Source organism: Tetrao urogallus, assembly GCF_951394365.1.
Source record: "Tetrao urogallus genome assembly, chromosome: 11".
Classification (NCBI taxonomy): Eukaryota; Metazoa; Chordata; class Aves; order Galliformes; family Phasianidae; genus Tetrao; species Tetrao urogallus.
In genome coordinates this window covers 17480596-17502847 of record NC_136824.1, presented here as the reverse complement: position 1 = coordinate 17502847, position 22252 = coordinate 17480596, and the positions used below count along the sequence as shown (strand labels likewise).

General features: G+C 42.7%; 1 protein-coding gene across 2 annotated transcripts in view; it reads left to right on the top strand.

Moving 5' to 3' along the window:
- PEAK1 (pseudopodium enriched atypical kinase 1) overlaps window positions 1-21894 on the top strand; it is a gene marked incomplete at both ends in the record, with an annotated part of 28498 nt that extends 6604 nt beyond the window's left edge. The window contains 4 exons of one of the 2 annotated variants that reach the window (XM_079541076.1): window positions 3527-3643; window positions 5525-5721; window positions 12630-13378; window positions 20743-21894. In XM_079541076.1, coding sequence (XP_079397202.1) covers window positions 3527-3643; window positions 5525-5721; window positions 12630-13378; window positions 20743-21894 — 2215 coding nt within the window. The remainder of the gene's footprint in view (window positions 1-3526; window positions 3644-5524; window positions 5722-12629; window positions 13379-20742) is intronic. The other variant, XM_079541077.1, reaches the window with a different exon arrangement.
- Window positions 21895-22252: the final 358 nt, after the last annotated feature.

Below are 22252 nucleotides of genomic sequence, written 5' to 3'. Positions count from 1 at the left end.
TCTGTGTTAAGCTGAGTAGTTTCCTTCTACAGCCACAAGTCACTCCTGACTTTCTTTTATGGTCTGTATGGGCCAGAGTTGGATAAACTGAAGATAGAACTGTATGTTTACTGGAATATTTCAAGCAGGGAGGTCTGTGTATTCTTTCCATTCTGGTTTAGGTAAGAAAGAATTTCTTCATAGCTAAAGCTGGGATTACTAACCTCACCCCTAAGATGATGGTCAAAAGGATTTGGAACTAGGTTAACGATCAACAGACATGAATTTTCTTGGCCCATAGCTACAGAAGAGCCCTGCTGTTGTTACACCTTTCGAAATGAGTGAAATGCCCATTGTGTCCATGGTTGTGTATGTTTTGAAGATTTGTTTTGAACATTTCCCTTAAAAAGCATAATTCTATGTCAACAATTTGGGTTTCTTTAAGGCTATTTTTGTCAAAAAATAGCCTGTGGGAATTTTACTGGGCATTTTAATGAGTTCTATAGGTATCAGAGGACAATGAATGATCCTTAGATGCTTTTTGATGTGTTGATTGTCTTGAAGTTGATGAATTCTGTTCAAACTGTTTGCTGTAAATTACAGTAAGCCAATGTTACACCAACAACCTGAATTAGGAATCAAATTTCCACATTTAGGTAGTTGAGAAAGACACTCTAATGAGGTGATATAGATCACCAGGACTTAAAGGGCCCTGTGTGGGTTTGCTCTTCCATAGATTTTTAGCTGCTTTTGTTACATCACTGTTAAGTAAGGAAAAAAATAGAAGTAACTGGGGTGGTAGGCTGTGCCATAGCATGTATCACCCGTGGCCTGGACTTTGTAAAGCTGAACAGCATAGGAATAGAGCTTACACACTCACTTACACAGACTCACTTGATTTAGTGGATCAGGAGCCAGGAAATGTAACAGATTGGAAAAGAGAAGGCTCCAGGGAGACCTCATTGAGGCCTTCCAGTACTTCAAGGGAGCTTACAGGCAGCAAGGAGACCAACTTTTTACATGGTCTGATGGTGATAGGATAAGAGGGGATTGCTTTGAGCTAAGAGAGGATAGATTTAGGTTAAATGTTAGGAAGATATATTTTATTCAGACGACGGTGAGGCACTGGATCAGGTTGCCAAGAGTGCTCTGGGTGCCCCATCTCTGGAGCCAGGTTGGGTGGGATCCTAGGCAGCCTGGTCTAGTAGTTGGCAACCCTGCCAATGGCAAGGGGGGTGCTGCTGGGTGATCTTTAAGGTCCCATTCTATGATTACCATTCATTATTTTGCAAATTTTGATTAATAAATGGAAAATTCTGAACTCCTCTAATGCAGTCTGTAAAATGGAAAGACTGAAGACGTAAGAATGGCCAAAGAAAAGTGATTTTCATAATGCATAGTTAATCTGGAACTCATTGCCATTGAGTTTCACTGACACTAAAGAGCTTAGCAGGACGTCTCTGCTGGATTAGGAAATGCATTCCCATTATCCATGCAAACATTGCATTACAAAGACTTTTAAAAATAATAATAAAGGAGTACCAATTCTCATGCTTCAGGAATAAGCTAACTTGTAAATAACAGCAACTGGGAATAAACTTTATGGCTCAGCTATCGCGGATTGCCAGTTGTAAAGCTTCTTTCGCCTTCCTCTGAAGTGACTGTGGCTGCCACGTGGCAGTGATGAAAACTGAAGTGCACGAGGCATTGGAAGGGATTTTCTGTACCCACAGAGTACTGTGATCTGCAGAGATAAAGTGGTATGTGCTCGGGATGGAGGTTTGGGTGTAAGTTGGCCTTTGACCACCCCCAAACCATGAACCTCTCTGCATTTTTCCTCAAGCATTAATCAGTGCATTTAGGATTTGGTTTAGCTTAGTTAGCTGAAAACTGCTAAGGTCTGAGGGAGTCTCCTAAGGATCTCCTTGAAACTAAATGTATCTACAAGTTCTCAGGCTTTTTCTGTAAAATTAAGTCATCTTTTTTGTCAGGCTCTCTCATCTCAACCTGTGTGAGTACTGTTGATTACTGCTCTGCTAATATCCACGGGGGAGGAGTGGACATCAAAATAATTGGAGTCTCAGCTGAGCGTAGGGCCACGTCAAGCCTTTGCTGTGCTTCTGTCACTGATTTCTGCTTCTTGGACACAAGGCCTGCCTTATGCAGGACTGCTGTCCCTCAGCTTGACCTCTAGATCTGACCCAGGCCCATGAGGACACTTCCAGAACCACTCACTTCTTTTTCTGCCTCGTATTCGTTGCTGTTTATTAATCACTGATGGAGAAGGCATGCACTGAGCAGAGCAAAATGTGGGTCACACAATAGCTGTGGTGCCACCGTCCTTACAAAAAATAACACATTTTCTGAGGCAGGTCGAACCACATCATCTTACAGAAACTGTAGAGCAGGATAAGCTGAGGGAAGAAGCGGAGGCATTTGACCTTGCAGGAAGCTGCTTTTAGAGCAATTTTGAGCTTGTACACGTGCAAATCTCAGGTGTGTGCTTTCAGTAATGTCTGAAGGACAGTCATTGCTATGTCAAGCTTTTTTGCCATGCGTAATTTCAGCTTGTTGAGAAAACACGTGCTGGCTGTGTATGGAGGGCTCCTCCCTCTGTGAGCAGAATGGTGTGGTTTGTGCCCTGTGTGCCTGAGGAGCAGAGCTCCTTAAGGGAAGTAATTCATTTCCTGTGAAGTTTGTTTCTGAAATAAAGCAGGGAGCAGTAAAAGGCTCGGACAGGGGAGGCTGCACCCTCTATGGCAGAAGCTAAATATGTGCTCTTACGCAAGGCATCAAAGAATCCATCCTGGCAAAATATCTATAAATATCCCCAAATAAGGGGATAGCTTTCAGTATCACTTGCAGTCAACAAGAATATATGAATTTATCAGGCTTTAATGGTTCTGATCTTAAAGAACAGTTTGTTTATCAGACACTCTGCTCTACTTTTCTTGGACACTAATATATTTTTAACTGTTTAGACGACTGCACGAAGCAAAAGCAATCGTGCCTTTGGTTCTTGTAGTTTAATGAGCGAGGAGGTTTTCCCCTTTTGTTCCTCCTGTGTGATGACAGAGATGATTACAGGCTGGCTTTTTGCTCATTGAGTCAGCGTATTTATGCTTCATCTCTCAGGATCTCTCTCTCATCACTGTTAAGTTACAGGGAACCATTTCCTAACATTTCATGGCTTGACATCTCCATGCTGCAATTCAGTCTGTATTAGGTTCAGACACTAAAATGGGTTGGAATACCAGCTCAAGATTTGCTTACTTTTAGCAGTGAAATCTGAACCTGCTTTTCCTTAGCTAATTAACATGACTAAGACCATAGCTGTCATACCAAAACCCTGATGCAGTAGCTTGTGACCTGTTTTCCATGCACGGAAGCAGTGGAAGAGTTAAGAAGGCAGGGCTGTAACTCAGTGCCCTCCTGGGGCGCTCTGGCAAGTCCCTGGGCCAACCCCCGAAGGTAAACATGAAGGTGCAGTAGGTGTATCACTCTGTGCAGAGTTCAGCCTGTTGCTCACAGCTTGCACAACTTGTAGCGCATCAGAACACTGTGGAATCAATGGCTCGCCAGAGTTTCAAGACATGATTAAAAGACTCAAGAAGGCCCTGAAAGAATTTCCTTTAATGGGGAATTGTGTGAGTGAGTACAGTGGGTGAGTTGGTTTTTTTTTTCTTTCTTCCTTGGCGCTGTTGGTTTACGTTGTTTGGCAGAATGCTTTTGAGCTTAGGTGTAGCGTATGTGCTTGCATGTGTCTGGTATGGAGGATGAGTCTGCTCTGTAGCACACCAGTCAATACTAAGCCGTGGCTTGGAGCCATGCTAGTCTTGCTGGACGGCTATGGCAGAGCTGCAGAGCTGTTAGAAACTCTTCCTTCTGAAAGAAAACTTCCGTACTGAGCAACGCGGGTATGTCTGTAATTCACAGCAACGACCTGAGCAGGTCTTCAGTTTAATTCTCATCGTCTGAAGAGCCTTTTCACTGCTTTAATCTCATATGCGCTCTACTCGGGTGTTACCGTAGGTTAACTCTTTCATGTGGATCTGTTCAGGGCACGTGGAATGTTCTTCACACCATTGCTATGCACGGTACTAAAAATGAACAGAATTTTTAATGCTGATTAAAGGCTGCAGCTATTTGAAGTGGTGCCATTTCCTTCTTTACTAACAAGTTCTAATGAGTTTTGTTTGCAACCGCCTGCAGTTACAGCTCGTGAGGCTGAGGGCAGAACAGCATGTGCGTGCTGCGCCATACGTGGGGCCTTGTGTTGTGCAAACTGTTGGCATGTTTTAATCTTTGCAGCCGGGTTGGGATTGCTAGAAGGTTGTGTATCATGATTTTCAGTATTTTGGCTTGGGATTAGAATGGAAAGACCTGTGCTTATCACTTATGTTAACTCTTTGAGGGTTCGGCCTGCCTTCCCACTGTAAGGATTTGTGCCATGGAAACTCAGCTGCTCTGCCTGTTTCAAAAAGCAGATTTTTTGTTGCTGCTCATCAGAAGTTGCATTGTTTTAAGTCTTTGGCATAAAAATTAAACACCTTTTTACATGATGTGGTGATCATCTTTTGGAGGAGGTGCTCACCCCTCACCCTTACGGAGGGCACGAGTATTTAAAATTCTTCCTGTTCGATTTGATCAGGATGGAATAATGAGAACTGATGGGTAGGACAGGCGCTCTGAAGATTTGGCTATCATCAGTATTTGTTTCTGTGAGTGAGGGAGCATAAAAATACAGAATTATTTTGGTCCATCTCCAACGTGTTTTATCTGGCACGTTATTGATACCTGCTGCTACATTTTCAGCAGCACTGTTTGTTCGTCTAATAAACCTGAACACAGTGCTTTTTTGATATATTATGTATAATTTTTAAGTCCTATTGCTGCAAACGTATCCATGAAAGCTGATTGAAGCCATCAGTTTGTAGTTCTGTGCCATAAGTAATCACAGTTTGATTAGAAGCTCATAGCTAAGAGCAGAGGAATGTTTTCCTGGCCTTTGTGACTGACCTAATACACGAGAAGATGGGTGCTAATCCTGGAGAATGTTAATGGGAAATTGACAGCGAGGTTTCCCAAAGTCTGTTCCCCAAATCCTACCAGTATATGAAAATGCATTATTAAAGTTGTATGCATTTATTAACACTTACAGTCCCCTTGCTGTACCCCAGTATTTTTGATTTAGATAAAATTATTCTAACTGGTAAAAGGCACTTTAACCTCTGCTGCTGTTGTATGAGTCCACATCTTTTATGCAGAGGCATTCCTGCATACACGTGCTGATTGTAGTCAGCTGTAAAACATTTCATTATCTCTTTTGTGTGAAAGGTAGGAATTATTTTTACTGTTTGAGTCAAAAGTTGTTTCACCTTAGTAGGAAAACAATAAGTGTTTTAGAAGGTTATTCTTAAAAGAAGAGGTGGGCAAAAGGAGCTTATTTCTTAATTTCCTTCCCTCTATATGTCATGCACGTTCTGGTGTTTTGCCATTAGGGTCTAGCCCTGGTCTCCAAATGATTTTGTTCTGTTTCTTTCAGTCAAGTGCCCGATGATACCACGCTGGAGGACTTGTCCCCCCGCGTCCCAAGAGCCGTGTTTGTGAAGCAGGACAATGGTGGCAGTGCCTCGGTCATACCAGTGTCTGCTGTCCGCGCCCCTCAGGGGGAGGAAGACAAAGAAGAAGCTCCACATCCCTCTGACTTGAATCCTTGCAGTGCTACGTACAGCAATTTAGGTAAATGCATACTTACAGAGGAGAATAAGAGTTAGATCCGAGCGTGTTTGTGAAGAACCTTGTCTTTCAAGCTGCTTACTGCGCTTTCATAAAGCTGGTTCCTAAAGATATGCTTGTAATTTCTATTTAAAGAAGGATAAATTATCTTGCCTCGTTCTGAGGGATACAACCGGGAAAGTTAAGATCGAACAAGCACAAAGGCTTGGGGTGTAGGGGGGGCTGGAGGGATCTATGGGGTGTTGTGGGGGGAGCTGGAAGGTGTCAGGGCTGTCTGGGCTGGAGGGGGGGCAAAGGTGTCAGAGAGGCTCTAAGAATGCCTCAGAGATGCTTTTCAAAGACACGTTGTTTTGGCTTGGAGAAGAGAAGGCTTCTGGGAGACCTGACTGTGGCCTTCCAATATTTGAAGTGAGTGTATAAACAGGAGGGGGGAATGGCTGTTTGTGAGGGTGGATGGTGATGGGACAAGGGGGAATGGTCTTAAACTGAGACAGGGGAGGTTTAGGTTGGATATGAGGAGGAAGTTTTTCACACAGAGGGTGGTGAGGCACTGGAACAGGTTGCCCAAGGAGGCTGTGGATGCCCCATCCCTGGAGGCATTCAAGGCCAGGCTGGATGTGGCTCTGGGCAGCCTGGGCTGCTGCTTGGTGACCTGCACACAGCAGGGGGTTGGAACCGGATGAGCACTGTGGTCAACCCAGGCCATTCTATGATCCTATGATCTATTTGGAGGAATTTTATCAAAGAGCCTTAATATACAGCTTAAATTATCAATGTTTTGAAAACAATAATTAGATTTCAGTGTATTTCCAAGCTTTAGCAGAAGAGAGGGCCCTTTATTTTACAGTATCACTAACTGCTGAAACATCTGCAGTCATCTTTTGCTGCCTGAAGCCTTTCTTATCCTAGTTTGAGAGTTTACCTCTCTTCTTTTGTATAAATGTAAAGTAGGAATATCCTGAGCAGACTGCACCGTTGGCTCAGCTACCACTGAGTTCCTGAGTCATATGAAAAACTGCATGTACACAGGGCTTCCGTGGAAGGCAAATAAGCATCCTCCAAAGCACAGTAACAATGTGATGCACCTTGTTTTCCAAAGTGTTTTGGTTTGGAGTACTGTGAATTTGGGAGGACCCGCAGCCAGCTTTGTAGAAGAGCAAAAATCCCTCATTTGTTCATTTTTAGGAATATGTAAATACAAGAATAAACTGACTGCATTGAGATGGCTCAGACATATAAGACTTTGGCACGTCCATACACGTTTGAGGGACTGGGGACGAAAGTTTTAAACCATCAGGTGCATACATTTCTTAAATATTTACCAATACTGTTGCATATTTTTTGCTGAAATGCGAATTTGGGGCTGAGATTGCCTGTTCTTATAATAAAGCATAATTAAATTTAGATTTACTGTTTATGAAATGTAAAGAGGAAAATACCTTGCCAAAGAATGATATCAACATCTACCAAGAAACTGCAATTCAAGAACAACTAAAATGTAGATTTTTGTGGTGGAATTATCCAAAGACCTAATTAATTATTTTCCATTCATTGAGATATACGTATAGGTCAGCATCAATATGTTTTCCATATTTAGGACATAAATACATTATAGATATGATCCAGACAGTAAATCTAGCTACATAAAACTGCTGATGTCTGGTTAGCCCATAATCCTAACCAGACTAACATAAAAAGGATGAAGCCTACTGTAACATTTAATGCATGACATACCACTGCTCATGAGGAGTCACTGTTTTATAGCCATAGTGTTCCTACAGTCAAAAGATTGCTTGCATTTCACATCCAAAGGAGTGTCATTGTGATTCTTGTATTTAAATCTTTACTCAGTTGAGTTCACTTCTGCAAGCTGTTAGGCCTGGTGGCAGCTAGAAGTGCTTTTGTTTGTAGACCTCTTTTCTTCCCACAAAGTGAGAGCAGTAAACTCATGTGAAATGTAATCATAAAGTATCATGAAACTCTGGAACAGGTTGCCCAGAGAAATTGTGGAACATTCATCTGTGGACATACACAAAACCCACCAGGTTCAGGGGGTGTCTGAGAAGGAAGGAGACGAGCTTTTCGTTCCAAATCTTATCCTCACCCTCAGGTCACATCCAGCTTCACGGTCATCAGAGTACATTTTAGATATGAAAGAGTTAAAGTAACTTGTAGGCTTGACTTAGCCTGGCTTGGCAAGCTTTCTGCTAGTTGTTAAAAGCAATGCTACCCTAAATGGCACTGCGTTCTCTGGCTGCAGTTCAAACTTTTTCCTGGTTTATTCGAGCGGCTTCACCAGAATTCACATGGCTATCATGAGATGAGTAGTGAGGGCACAGAGCAACTCCTACTTATTTGCACTCTTCCACCACCCCAGCAGCAAAATCATATATTTTGTGGAGTTAACAAATACCAACGTGTGGAAATGAGAGATAGGATAATAAGGAAATAGGTAAGATAATTGAGTTAAATTATGCTTGCTTTTGTTTCAGCTGCAGTTGTATCTACAGTTACCTTTTTATGGTTACGTACTGCAGTCTGTGACGGAGTTTGGAAAACATACAGCAATTTGCTATAGCAATGAACATGGCAATTTGCAGCATAATGCACAAGGTTGCCTTTTTAAATACTATTCTAATACACGCTCTTTCTTTTTTTTATGGAAAAGCAAACAATATCACATCCTTACTTTGATAAGTGTCTCGTCTTCTGTTGTGACACGTGACATGAAATGTTAGGAACAGAAATAACAGTAAGATTAAGTGGGGTCGTAGTTTACAGTAATGGTTCTGGCCCTCCACTTCTCTCACAGCAGTTGTCCCATCAGCAGTTTGCAGTCCTGCCTGCAAGCAATTATCTGTCAGGTACCAAACTGCAGATGCAAAGCTTGAGAGAGCTCATTTATAAAATACAAGCCAGAGCTATACAAGCCATAAAAGCAAAATAAAATGCAAGTTGTAGCTGTTACTTCATCTAACGTGTAAATGCATACATCTAGGAATTAAAACAGTGCAGGAAAGCCTTGCAAGATAAGGGATTCTCTTCTGGGAATTGGATACAATAACAGACTTGGGATTTTTTAGGAAATAAAAGATCCCACCATAGTGATGGTATAAAAGAGCTCAGGGTGTTGCTGGGTGTATCAATAGGAGTAGAGAGGTTACGTGTATCTCATTTGTAACCCTCAGCTGCCATGACAGTAGCCAAACCCTTCTCCCTGCAGAATTGTTCTGCACAGTCTCAAACTATTGATGTTAGGATACAGCCATGCGGTCTGCCCAGCCCTATCTCAGCTTCCCTGCAGGCACATAAGGAGCCACGCAAAAATTCCTCTCCCTCTCTGGTCTCTAGAGTACAGAATCCATGGATTTCACTTTAGTTCTGCTGGGATTTTGCTAGATGCTGTCTTGGAAGGTTGGTTACCCACGTTGTATGTGTATGATTATTCACGTTGGCTTTTCTTGGCCATGCAACATGTGAAAATTCTGTAAAAATGATAAATCAGTTACCCAGAGAAATAAAATAAAATCTGTTTTAGGGCTGATTTAGAATTTCATATCTCTGCATGGTGTTCAGAGACTATTAATTAATATTTAATTTGTAATTTATGAATTTGCATTAATTGTGTAGTAAGATTCTACAGTGGAAGATTTTGTACTGTAGAATTACTTAAAGCTCTCCATAAAGCTGCTGTCTTTATAGAGTTAATTTTTTTTCAGTCTCTGAACAATCGAGAAGCCACTTGAAAGATCTTTAAGTGGTAGCTTGATATTGTGCCTGTTCCTCCTTTCATCTTGCAGGGTTGTAAGGTTGGAGAGTCTGTGCAGTAGTTGAGGAAGCTGAGTGTTCAAGGGAGAACGAAGTGGTAGGCAAGAAAAACAGCAAATGCTTTGCCAGTACTTGTGTGCAAAAGAATGTTCTTGTGCCTTCAAGCAGGAACAAAACTGAAGACAAACTTTTTCTTCCCAGGCAATGATGTAAAGAATGTGCATGCTGTATCCATGCCATGCTTGGGAAAGGCTGAGCTGGAAGGCCTGGTCATCTGGGCGTGAAAGTAATGCCCTGTATTAAGAAGTCAGCATAAAAGCAGGCCAGATAGTGTTTGTCAGGCACTTAACCTGCATGGATAGCTTTTGGTATGGAAAACTGGTTCTTGTGGTGAGGAGCTGCAGTGAAACACGGCAGCTTTACAAGCTCATTTGCCTGAGTTGGGAATACTTGAAAAAGAAACTACATAATGACTTGTTCTTGCAGTTCTCTGGATCCTGCTACCCTACCAGACATCTGAAAGGCTTATTTCTGGTTATAAAAGCTCCTCTGGTTATGTTTTTATGTCAGCTCCAAAAGCTATACAAAAGCTGCAAGCAGTGAAAGTCAGTAGTTGCAGTAGCAGCACTCCTCTGTATGAATGGCTTTTGGAGGACAGGGCCATTAAAGCAGGCAGGAAATACAGAGTCAGGAAGAAACACTTACAAATCTTACCTTTCTTGGAGAGGGTTTCGGCTGCTGCCACTCTGATTTGTTTTCTCACTGGTGCAAGCTTAGGAGTCACGTGGACAAAGCAAATTAGGAAGCTGCCTCCTGAAAGAATAGCCTTTGTCCAAACCCACCAATTAGTCTATTTTGGCATAGTGGGGTAGAGGGTAACGGTGATAAAACAGAGAAGTGATCTGTGATACAGAATGTCGCTGGGAGGAGGACAGAGGGTGGGGATTCTGTAAGAGCAAAGAACTGCTGGATGAGATGACGTGTTTGGATCAGCAAGAAAAATGCATCCGAAGTAGAAGTGAACTTGTCTCATGTTGTGCGTTTGGATGTGTGATTCTGGCACGCAGATATCAGCTCTGCTTCTGCCTGTGAATCGTGGCACTCCTCACACCTGCAATCTGATGCAGTTTCATTCCTGCTCAGCTGGCAGCAGTGTTAGGAGCTGAGGAGAGTGAGGGAAGCTCTGTAGAGCACACTCACTGCAGAACAAAGGTCAGAAAGGAGCAGCAGAGGATCCCCAGGGTTACTTGTTTTTTTTAAGTGACCTTCATGATGGTTTGACAGACATACACAGGGATTCTCCAGTCTTTCCAACCTTTAAGCATTTTTATTATATGTGAGCTAAAAAGCGGTGACCCATGGGAGCAGCCCTGTGCAATTTTTCCTGACAGTCAGGCTGAAAAGATCCACAGCCTATGCAAATACCAAGTTAACAGAATTTCCTGTTCAAGATGCAGTTTGTAAACATTGGAATATCCAGGCTTATCACAAAATCCATCTGGCTTTTCTGGGGGATTCTTGAGCTTAAACAAAAGATAGAGATATGACTGTCGCTTCTGATGTCTCCTTGGAATGACTGAAAAGAGAATGATTGTTAGAAATTGAAGGCTCAAGACTGTTCTGTTTGTGGGTATGGTTCTCTCTTTACGGATTCAGCACGTACCACATCTTACCAGGACAGTCAGACGGCTGTGGCATGTTTCCATGGGCTGTTCCCTTCTTGGTAAAGATGCTCAGCTGAAATTCTGCAGTGCATAATTGTGTTTCATGGCTGCTGTGCTACAGCTGTCGGTATCAGCTCCCCACCTTACTGTGATTGCCAGTGATCCTTATAGCAGCAGGAGAAAATGGCTGGAATAATTCTTCTGAAAACAACAGTTGAGTATGAAGAGGGGAAAAGTCTTGTTCTGGTCTGAGTGACAACTGTTTAATTGTCCCAAACAGCAGCAAGCTGGCCATTTATTGGTCTGTTTATTGGGTTGTTGGTTGGTTGGTAGGTTTTGTTTTTACTTCTCTTACATTGGTGTCAATTATTCTTTATTTCCAAGAACTCTGGCAGTTATTAAACATAATCACCCACTCCAAAATGCATCCAAAACACATCAGCAGCAGTGTATCTTCTCTAGAAGCACACACCTTGAAAGCTAACTGGTCTTTCTGAGGAAATCCCATGCGTTTGTACATGAAACCTGCTGTGTGGAATCTCTCGACTGAATCTCTGTCAGGGTGTCTGTGAACTCAGTATTGCCAGCAAGGGTGCCTGTGGCCAGTCAGGAAAGGAACTCTTTGAGAACGCTATGGGTGGAGATGGGTGTAAAAAATTGGTGGGTAAAAGATATTGATGTGTATGTAATATCAAACTATGATCCTACTCTCTCTGAAGCCAGTAGCAGCATGCTTGTCAGCCTCTGTGAAAGTAGGTGCAACTTCCTTGTTTTCAACTAATGCATCTGCTAGAGCAATCTTACCTTTCTGACGCATCTGCTGAAGCTGTTAAATTACAGTGTTTGCCTGGGAATTGTTCCGTTCTACCTTGTGAAACAATGCTTTCAGCCCCTTTAGCACATTTCAAATCAAAGCGATCGAATTCCTTAGAAACTGTTATGAGGATATATAAAAAGATGACTTCACTTTCTAGAGAGATGTACCTTCACAGAAAATAGTACACAAAGCCACTTAGCAGCACCCACCCATCGCTTCAGTCCATCGGAATAGGAAGTAAAGGATCCCATTACAGATGTTTGGCTGCAGACGGAACCAAGGGAGGCTGAGCATAATTACTGAAACTGAAATTGACCGGAGTGCCAAAACTCATTTTTGGGTTTTGCTTGCACATTTTGTAATTAGTGCTATGTGATATAAAACGCAAGCGCTGTCAGCACTGGAACTGATCTTAATACCCCTACCAAGGTCAAATAAAGACTGGCTCTGTGTGATAATAGATGCACGGTGCTGACTTAGTCATTTTGCTTTCTCATTAGTTCATCATTTCAGGTATGTATTCAGCTATTCTCCAAATGGGAGGAGGGGGTTCTAGTCAGCTTCTTTCTTTTCCCTTCTTAAATTTGTTTTCAAAGTGCAAATATGAGCAGCAGATGCAAAGTACTTTAATCTTGAGTTACTGTTGTTTTCTTACCCCACAGGACAGTCCAGAGCAGCCATGATACCTCCGAAACAGCCGAGGCAGCCGAAGGGAGCTTTGGACGATGCCATTGCCTTTGGAGGAATAGTAGAGCAGGAGACATTGAACAACTTACAGCCAACACCGCCTCCACTGCCGAAAAAGACAATTTTGAGAGCTAACACAGAGCCCAGTCCCAGAGATCTCCAGAAGCAAGCTCTTGAGAACAATCTGTGCATTGTGGCCAATCCCACCTATGACATTGACACCAACTGGGAAGCGAGCAGTGCCTGCTCCTCGGTCAGCTTGGAGCTCAAGGCACTGGACAACGAGTCGGGAGATTCCTTGGACAGGCCTACAGAAAAGTTAAGGACAACCACCTCAGCAACTAACAGTGTTTCCAGCCTAACCACTATCAGTATTAAGGACCGCTGTTCCAATAGCATGGAGTCTCTGACGGGGAGACGTGTCTCGCAGTCTAAGCAGAGCAGAGGTGTCCAGAAGCCACAGAGGCAAGCACTTTATCGAGGAATTGAAAATCGAGAAGAAGTGGTAGGTAAAATCCGCAACCTTCACACCGATTCGCTGAAGAAGCTGGCACTTAAATGTGAAGACTTGTTCATGGCCGGACAAAAAGACCAGTTGCGATTTGGAGTAGACAGCTGGTCGGATTTCAGGCTCACCAGTGACAAGCCGTGTTGTGAGGCAGGTGATGCAGTTTACTACCCGGCTTCTTATGCAAAAGATCCTCTCAACAATTATGCAGTCAAGGTAAGAGGGGTTTTGAATAGTGGTGACCTTAGACATCAGCGACAGATTGTAGCAACAGTAGCCATAATTGCACTGCCCCCAGGTGTGGTTGGTCTTACAGTATTACTTGTAGTGGTGCATGAAAAATAAGAATCCCAAGACAAAGGGACAAAGGCTTTTCCTTCTGTCAAGAGCCGTGTCTGGAATTCGTACCTGCTGTTGAAGTTTCGTCTCTTTTTATTGCAACTCCAAAATTATTAAAAGAAGATCAGTGCAATTCAGTCTTTGGCATGATCGTTGTTCAGTGAAATATTGAAGAGAAAGCTGTATTATTTTAAGACTGGTCAGCACTTTTCTGGGAACTTGTAGTACTAAAAATTCACCTGCACGCAGATTAACCTGTGTTGAAGTACTAAATCAGACGATAATAAATCAGCACTCTTAGTTATGGAAGACTTAAAATTTTTCCACTTTTAGAGCCGTGTAGTTTTAAATGTAAACTCCAGAGCTGTATGTTTTTCTGTTGCCATACTGGTTCTTAAATTGTCACCATGTCATGACTAGCCTTTCAAAATCTGTCTGGCCATCAGTGTTGCCCTATGAACTATAGCATGAAAATGATAAGAAAGCTGAGCTTGTCCGTTTCGACTTTGTTGCCTTTTGCTAAAGAAACAATTGATTTATGATGAGGTGGTTGTTCAGCAAGTCCATAAAAGAAGTGAGATTTACTGGACTTACTGCTCTGTATTAATGAATAGTTGGCAGCTGTCTCGCTAGGTGTTGATACTTCATAGGTTTTATATTGGTTATTTTTTCTGAGCTCTGCCTCTCTCCCGTTCTCAGTGTTTATGGGGTAGGAGGACAGTGAGAAAGACAGCTGAGAGTCATGGGTCTGTCAGACTTCCTGTATGTCCTTGAGCAAATCACTGAACTCCTGCCTCCTCCTCGTTGAAACTGAGATAAAGCAGTTATTACCCAGCACAGGTGTGAGACATAAGTCATTATTCATCATAGAGCACATTGACATTCTGGGAAAGGTGCTGTTTTAAAGGAGCAAAACATTGCTTTCGCTCCTGCATGACTGCTTACAGGAAAGATAAGTGAATAACAGAAAGGTAAGGTTGTTGCAGTTGACACCTTCATCTGAAAGGGCATTTTTTCAAAGCAAATTTGTGGGCAGTCGTTTGCATTTCTTTAGTAACCAAGGCTCTCTTCTGGGAAAGATTTGAAGTTAGATATGGATGCTGTGTGATGCCATGCCCAGTGGTGCAAAGCAGCCGAGAAAAGATCATGAATAAGATGGTGAATTTATCTGCCAATCTGGTCTGGTTGCAGAATCGAGTTTGGTGTTACTCACGTTCTTGTCAGTCTGCTTTCAGCACAGTGATACAAACAACATTGCTTCTGGGACCCAAAGTTGTAATTTTCTACATGGGCAGATTTGGGTTATCTCCACTACGATTCCTCTTCGCATGGTGTGTGTGTGCCTTGAAAGTACAGCCTGACAGGCAGGACCTGTGCTTTTACTTTAAACGTTTAGGCAGAGGACAGGCACCTTGTACAAAGCCAGTAAGACCAGAGCATGGCAATGTCATGCGCTCAAATACTATATATTATAAGTGCTATATTTTTTCCACACGTTTTGTAGTTCTTGGACTACAAAATTGTGTCATAGCATCCTCGATGTGACAAGCATGAGTGACGTATCCATCACGGCATCATTCAGCTGGAGGTCACAGTGAGCCATTTGCTGTCATGTGAAGATGAGAAGTTATTCTGGGAAATGCCCTGCCCTGCAGTTGATGTGGTATTGGAAGATAGTCTCACTACAGACACCCTCTGATTTCTCCATAAGCCAAGCAAGGCCCACAGACAGGATTACTGTTGTATTTTCATCTTCTCTTTCAGATCGGGCTCTCTTTAGTTCTACACTTCTTTGGTAGTTGTTTTTATTATTGCATTCTCTATGCTAATACCCTGAATTGCATTGCCAACTTTAAACTACAGCTAGTGGATTTCTCCCCTTACGATGAGCTTCAGTACATTTCAACATTGTTTTAACATTTGTTGCTGAGTTCAGCTTTGATTTTTTTATAAAATCTCCTAACAGGTTGCTCCTGTATCACAGGGATTGTTTGAATTTAGTTTCAACAGATGTGCCAGATTTACTATCATGAGTATTTTTTGTATGAGTCAAATGATGTCATCATCTGCCTCAAATAAATGCATGTTTCTGTTATTTTAACTCTCTTGCCCCAAAACAGAAATAAAGACAGGATTGAGAACCAGTTTTCTCTACAAAGTGCACTGGACAAGTCCACTTCTTACAATCCCTAAACAGGCTTAATATGGCAGCAATATCCCAGGGACCTTAAAAAGCCAGTAATAATGCAATTACGCAGAATGAATAATGGTTAGACAACGTGAATTACTGTGCCAGTGCAGTGGAAGGAAACAACTTCTACTTTCGATATCAAACTCTCAAGGAAATGATAGTGCAATATAATAGGCACACATAGTAATTATGGTTCAGAGTCCATGCAAATGTAAGGAAATCAAAGAGCTGAGGTTATGGCCTTCACCACACGTGGTCTGGCCATAGGCATGTGCTGCAGTGCGGGTCAGGTAGGATAACAGGACTTGCAAAGGTACAAACAGCTCCAAACAAGCAATTAAATAGATATTGTTCTGATTGCTTCAGGGTGGCAGAATTTCTCTGTGAGTGAAACATTTCTGCTAAGGTTCTCGTTCTGTGTATAAAGTGGAGCAGTGCAGAAATAAATAGTATTGGCTGACAGCTTCCTAGTTGCACTGGCAATTATATTCCAGTTATATTTAGTTTGTCACTTGGTGTGCTGAGATTTGGTGGGTTTTTTGTCGAGGCGTTTCCTAGCGGAGCCTGCAGAACTTTTCTCAAATGTCACCCCAGAACGTCATGCTGCAGATCAAAATAAAGCCACCCACATTAAACTTCAGCCCCTTCCAAGATCAGTTCTAATAGTGCAGAATTCTGCGTTCTGGCACATCATTAAAAAGTCAAAGCTCTGTTTCGAAGCCAGATCAAGAAAATGAGGTCAATCAGAGATCAAACTGGCCTCCTCGGAAAGAAAACACTGTGCCAAGAACAAGCTATCAATTTGGGATTAGCGAGCTTTCATTCTACACAGAATTTCATTTGCAGTTGTCCCTGTGTGTAATACAACAGAGCAGCACAGATGGTGCAGCCTTTGTGATCTTCTGTGTTTCTCATTTTCAGCACTTGTAAATTCATTTCCCACAATATTCATCTTACTTTAAATTCACCGATGCCCTGTAAAATGCACAGGACAGAGTGGAAATGAGATTCCCTGCTGGTGAAATGGAAGCCAGCCTATGGCGCAGTAGGCTACAGGATCCGTAATGGAAAAATAAAAGCTAATGCAGAACAAGTTTTAAAAACTCTGAAACATTAAAATATTGCTTCTTTGTGAAGGAGAAAAAACAAAAACAAGAAGAATATTGAACTGGCAGGATATAGAGAATTTTGTCCTGTCCAAATAAACATGACCAAAGTTTGGTTGCTGTGGATATACTGAAGAGAAGACCAACACATACCAAGTCTGAGATCACCTTGTGAGACAAGTGTGTAGGGCCAGACCACATACATCCCTGGCTCCTAAGGGAGCTGGCTTATGTGGTTACTGAGCTGCTTTCCATCATATTTGAAAAGCTGAAGCTGTCAGGTGAAATCCCCCATGACTGAAAAAGGGGAACCATCACTGCCATTTATAAGAAAGGGAGAGATGAGGAGCTGGGCAACTACAGACTGGTGAGCCTCACGTCTGTACTTGGGAAGATGGTGGAACAGATTCACCTGGAAGACATATCAAGGCACGTGAGGGATGAGCAGGTGATCTGAGACGCCAGCACGGCTTTACCCAGGACAGATCGTGCCTGACCAATCTGATGGCCTTCTGTGAAGGAGTGACACCATCGGAGGACAAAGGGAAAGCAACTGGTGTGGACTTCTGCAAGGCCTTTGTCATGGTTTCCCACCACATCCTTATCTCTGAACTGGGGGAAGGTGGATTTGAAGGGAAGATCATTCAGTGGATAAGAAGTTGGTTGGAAGGTCGCAGCCAGAGGGTTGTGGTCAATGGCTCGATGTCCAGTTGGGAAGATTTAGATTAGATGTCAGGGTGAGGTTTTCACTGAGAGAGTGGTGAGGTGCAGGACCAGGCTGCCCAGAGGGGCTGTGCATGACCCATGCCTGGAGATGTTCAAGGCCAGGTTGGATGGGGCCCTCTGGGCAACCTGATCTAATGCTTGATCTAGCTGTTGGTAGCCCAGGATGCAGCAGGGAGGATCGGAACTTGAAGATCCTTGAGGTCCCTTCCAACCGAAGCCATTCTGTGATTCCGTGGTACCAGCGAAAAGGGAGGTGGAAAATTCCCATTCCTTCATACTCATATCTCTCTTCTTTCATCTCACTGCCTTCTTGCATCACAAGGAAGGGCTTTTTACTGACATTGCTTCACCTTTTGAACAACCAGCCCGTTATCAGCATTAGAAAGAAGGCTTGTCAAGCTCAGGTCAGCCTCTTTCTTCATAGCTTAGAAAAAGCAACAGGATTTCTGCATACATTTTTTTAACAATAGGTGACTGGAACAGACAAATCACACAAAGAAAACTGGGTTGGATATTAACTCACACTTTTGAGATAGCATTAACCATCCCCAACAGAAAAGCTCTGTATCAGCTTCTTTTGCAATTCATCACAGTCTTGTTAATGAGTTGTTAATACTTGTTAATGAGTCCATCAGATTTCGCAACCTGGCCCCTCAATGTTTTCAAAGGTAAATATAGACTTTGCTTACCTAACTTACTTTGCTTAATTTACTTTGCAAATTTTAAATCTCAGTCATTCAGATTATAGTTGTAGATGATGGTGGGGTTGTTCCAATACAAAATGCAAAGGCTTGTGTTATTAAACATTAATGGTATTAAAGGCCAGCATTTGCTGCTCTGTTTCAAATTCAGAAGATAAAGTTCAGAGTATGGAGTGCAACACAGAAAATAACAAAGTAGCACAGAAAGTTTCTCAGCCCTTATTTTTTCTGATTCCATTTGATCTAGTGAAAGTCAGTAAACGAAATTTCATTCTATCAGCTTAGAACCGATCAGTAGGAAAATAATTGTGTGTCTCCACTGCTTGCAGCACATTTCCCCCATTCTAGTAAGGTATTAATACAGTGAGAATCTGAATTCTGCAGTCTGAAGGCCCAGTGCTTACCTGGACTGCATCTGTATTTCAGCAGGAGAATGAAGAGTAATCAGACACTTAAAACTCATCACATTGCTGCTGGTCCTTCTTTCATTCACTGTTTTATGAATTCAGACAGGTGTCTGATTCATACTGCAGTCTGTAGCTGCTGTTTCCAGGCAGTTTAGCTTTCCATTCCTGTTTGTCAATTACAGAACATTTAGCGTACAAACTTCAGTGTTTGTGGAGTCACCAATTTAATCAGCCTTAAATAAAGCAGCTGCCTTTTCCACTTCTCACATCGTATTGTTTGTAAACAAAAAGCAAGAGGCAGGAAATACATCTCTAATCAGATTTCAGCTTTCTTGTTTCAGTAGATACGGTGTGCTTGTTCATGTGCCCATATACTTGCATGTATTAAACAAGGGAAATGAGAGAAGTGTCCAAAAGCTGTCGTTGTTGGGCATTTGTGTGATTACAGTTTGTTTTTATTATCTTCTTTAACAACAGGATAAGGATGGGAAAACTGTTTTCATAAAAGCAGTCACTTCAGTATTGATTTTAATCAAGATACCATTTGGTCTTCTAATTGCTGTTCTGTTGATACAAAGATGACCTCTAAAAGTCCCTGCAGTAGGAATGGAATTAGCATCTCCATTTTTGATGGAGTCTGAAACAAAATCTCTTATTTAAGAGCTGGTGCTGGGGGACATTTGGCTGAGCTGTGGATTCTGACTGTATAATTGACAGTGATGTGAAGGATTTTTGCACAACAGTAACAGTGGAATCAGTGAGTTTTTCACCCTGGGAGGGATAACAGTGATTATTATATATAAGGTTCTGTTCTCCTTGGTGCTGGAGAAGTCTTAAATGAAAGAGAACCCAGAAAAGAGCAACAAGAAGCACAGGGTTAGGAATAATGCTAAGAGTAACGAGGGCTGGCTGTTTTCCAAATGCAGAACAGTTACATTTTCCTGAGTGTGAAAGTGCAGTGTTAAACGGTGGAAATCAATCATTTTTAGTATCAGTGAGGATAGGAGAATCAGATTGATTGAAAGTAAAATAGAACTGAAAAGCAGGGGAAAAAAATGAGAGGAGATAGAGGACACCTCCCTTCTCGGGTGCCGTAAGTAGGCTGGGAAGGCATTTCATAGGGATGATCCAGCTGGCAACATACAGCTCTAACCTTGGAAAGGTTAAAACATGCACTTACAGGCTCTGAACGGTCTCGGTGAAGTTAGCAGAAGTGTGGTTAACATGCAGCAGTCAACACAGATGAGTCTCTGTGGGACTGCAGTTTTGATGAGTAAATGCCTTAGAACAGAGCCCCCAACAGAGGTGGTCCAGTGGCTGTCATAAGGAGATTGGAGCTTCAAGTTGTTATGACAGTGCACGCAATTAATAAGAATAATTATGGTGATCGTGTACATATCAAGATCTTTCTGGGCAGCAATGAGATATGGCTTAATAGAGCAAAATGTCAGTGTGTGCTTAGGATGCTGACAAATGATTGAAAGCAGTTAAGGTACCATTCTCTAATGAGTTTGCTGAGCCAGAGCAAATCTCTCCATCCCCCCACACACACCTGACTGAAGAAATGATGTGTTAGTGTGTAGGATTTCAGTTTCCAATTACAGTGGGCAAGCAGCATGCATCCAGTTATTTAGCTCAGCTGATAGGTGGTAACTTGTTATGCCGCTCTGAGTCATGCAATCGTCTGATGTTCAGATATTCTGTGCATATTTATTTATAAATATTGCTATTATTTTGTTGTTGTTGCTCAAGCTTCATACAAACCTGAGGGAAAAACAGGAAATAAAATTGTATGGATAAACAACTGACTGCATTGTAGGTTTCACTGCAAAGTTACCGTGTATCAGCTGCTATTCTGACTGGAAGCACAACATGCCTGAATTGTATTTTTCAGGCAGTATTGCATGCACGGGGTGCTGCTTGCACATATTGATCTGCAGCTACAGATCCAATCCCATGCAACACATTCATGTGCCAAGGTCAGTTCAGCACAAAGTGTTTCAGTCCTGGTATTATTATAGTGCTAGTCTGTAGACGCATTACAAAAAGGATATAGAATTTACAAATGAATCATTACGTTATATCTGTTGTGTTTATTTTCTTCCCACAGATTTGTAAGAGCAAAGCTAAGGAGTCCCAGCAGTATTATCACAGCCTGTCTATCCGGCAGAGCCTGGCGATCAACTTCAACATCCAGCAGGACTGTGGCCATTTCCTTGCTGAAGTGCCAGTTCGCCTCCTTCCATGGGAAGATACCGATGCACCGGAGGTGGAAGAAGAGCAAGAAGAAGAGCAAGAACCTGAGCACAAGAACGGAGGTGCTCCTTCCAACACGGAGGCTTCGCAGAAGGACAGCTCAGGTAACCAGGGGACCATCAGCAAGCCACGCAGCCGTGTTGTGGTCATCACACGAGAGGTGCCGTACTTAACAGTGGCGGATTTTGTGCGAGAGTCTGCTCCTCGCCATGCCAAAAGCCCGGATTTATATGAGAGGCAGGTCTGTCTTCTCCTTTTACAGCTGTGTTTGGGCCTGGAGCACCTGAAACCCTATCACATCACCCACTGTGATCTGCGGCTAGAGAACCTGCTGCTGGTTCATTCTAGACCAGGAGGCAGCCCTCTGAGCTCTGAGTCCGTGGAGCCCAGTCCCAACACTGCGTGCCCAGCCAGGTTAATAGTGAGCAATTTCTCACAGGCCAAGCAGAAGAGTCATATGGTAGATCCTGAGGTCCTACGGGATCAGTCCCGCCTGGCTCCAGAAATCATCACTGCGACGCAGTACAAAAAGTGCGATGAATTTCAGACTGGCATCCTTATCTACGAAATGCTGCACTTACCCAATCCCTTTGATGAGAATCCAGAGCTGAAGGAGAAGGAATACACTCATGCTGATCTCCCCAAGATCCCTTGCCGCTCCCTCTACTCTCAAGGGCTTCAACAACTTGCCAGCTGCTTGCTGAATCCCAACCCCTCTGAGAGGATCCTGATATCAGAAGCCAAGGGAATCCTTCAGTGTTTGCTCTGGGGTCCACGTGAGGACTTGTTCCACGCTCTAAGAACATCTTCCAACCCAGCCCGGAAAGATGCTGTACTTCAGAACTGGCTGGACATCAAAAGGACGCTGCTGATGATAAAGTTTGCAGAGAAGTCCTTTGACAGGGACTGCGGAGTGATTCTGGAAGACTGGCTGTGTTGTCAATATCTGGCTTTTGCGACTGTAGACTCCCTTCATCGCATTGTGAGAATCATGCAGCGGCACTAGTTTATAAGACCTGTTGCTTTTTACGAAGCACCTCCAGCCCAGCCCTCGCTCCAGCCTGCCCTAGGGCTCACACTTTGAACAAGTGTTTAAAAAAAAGGCCTAGATGTCAAAGCCAGCAACTCTGAGCAAATAGGTTCTAATTGGAGAGATTGCCTCCTGTACCCAGTATGACAGAACTTTGCTTTTTTGCCAGGCCTCTTAGGGATTCGTTTTATACATATGACTGCATTTGGATCAGACACTTTGTAGCTAGATAAATATCTGGATGAAAAGGAGAGCAAACTTCGATACCACTATTTCTATAACTACAGTAAACAAATTGCCCTCCTCTTCTGGGTAGTTTCTGCCAATTCTGTAT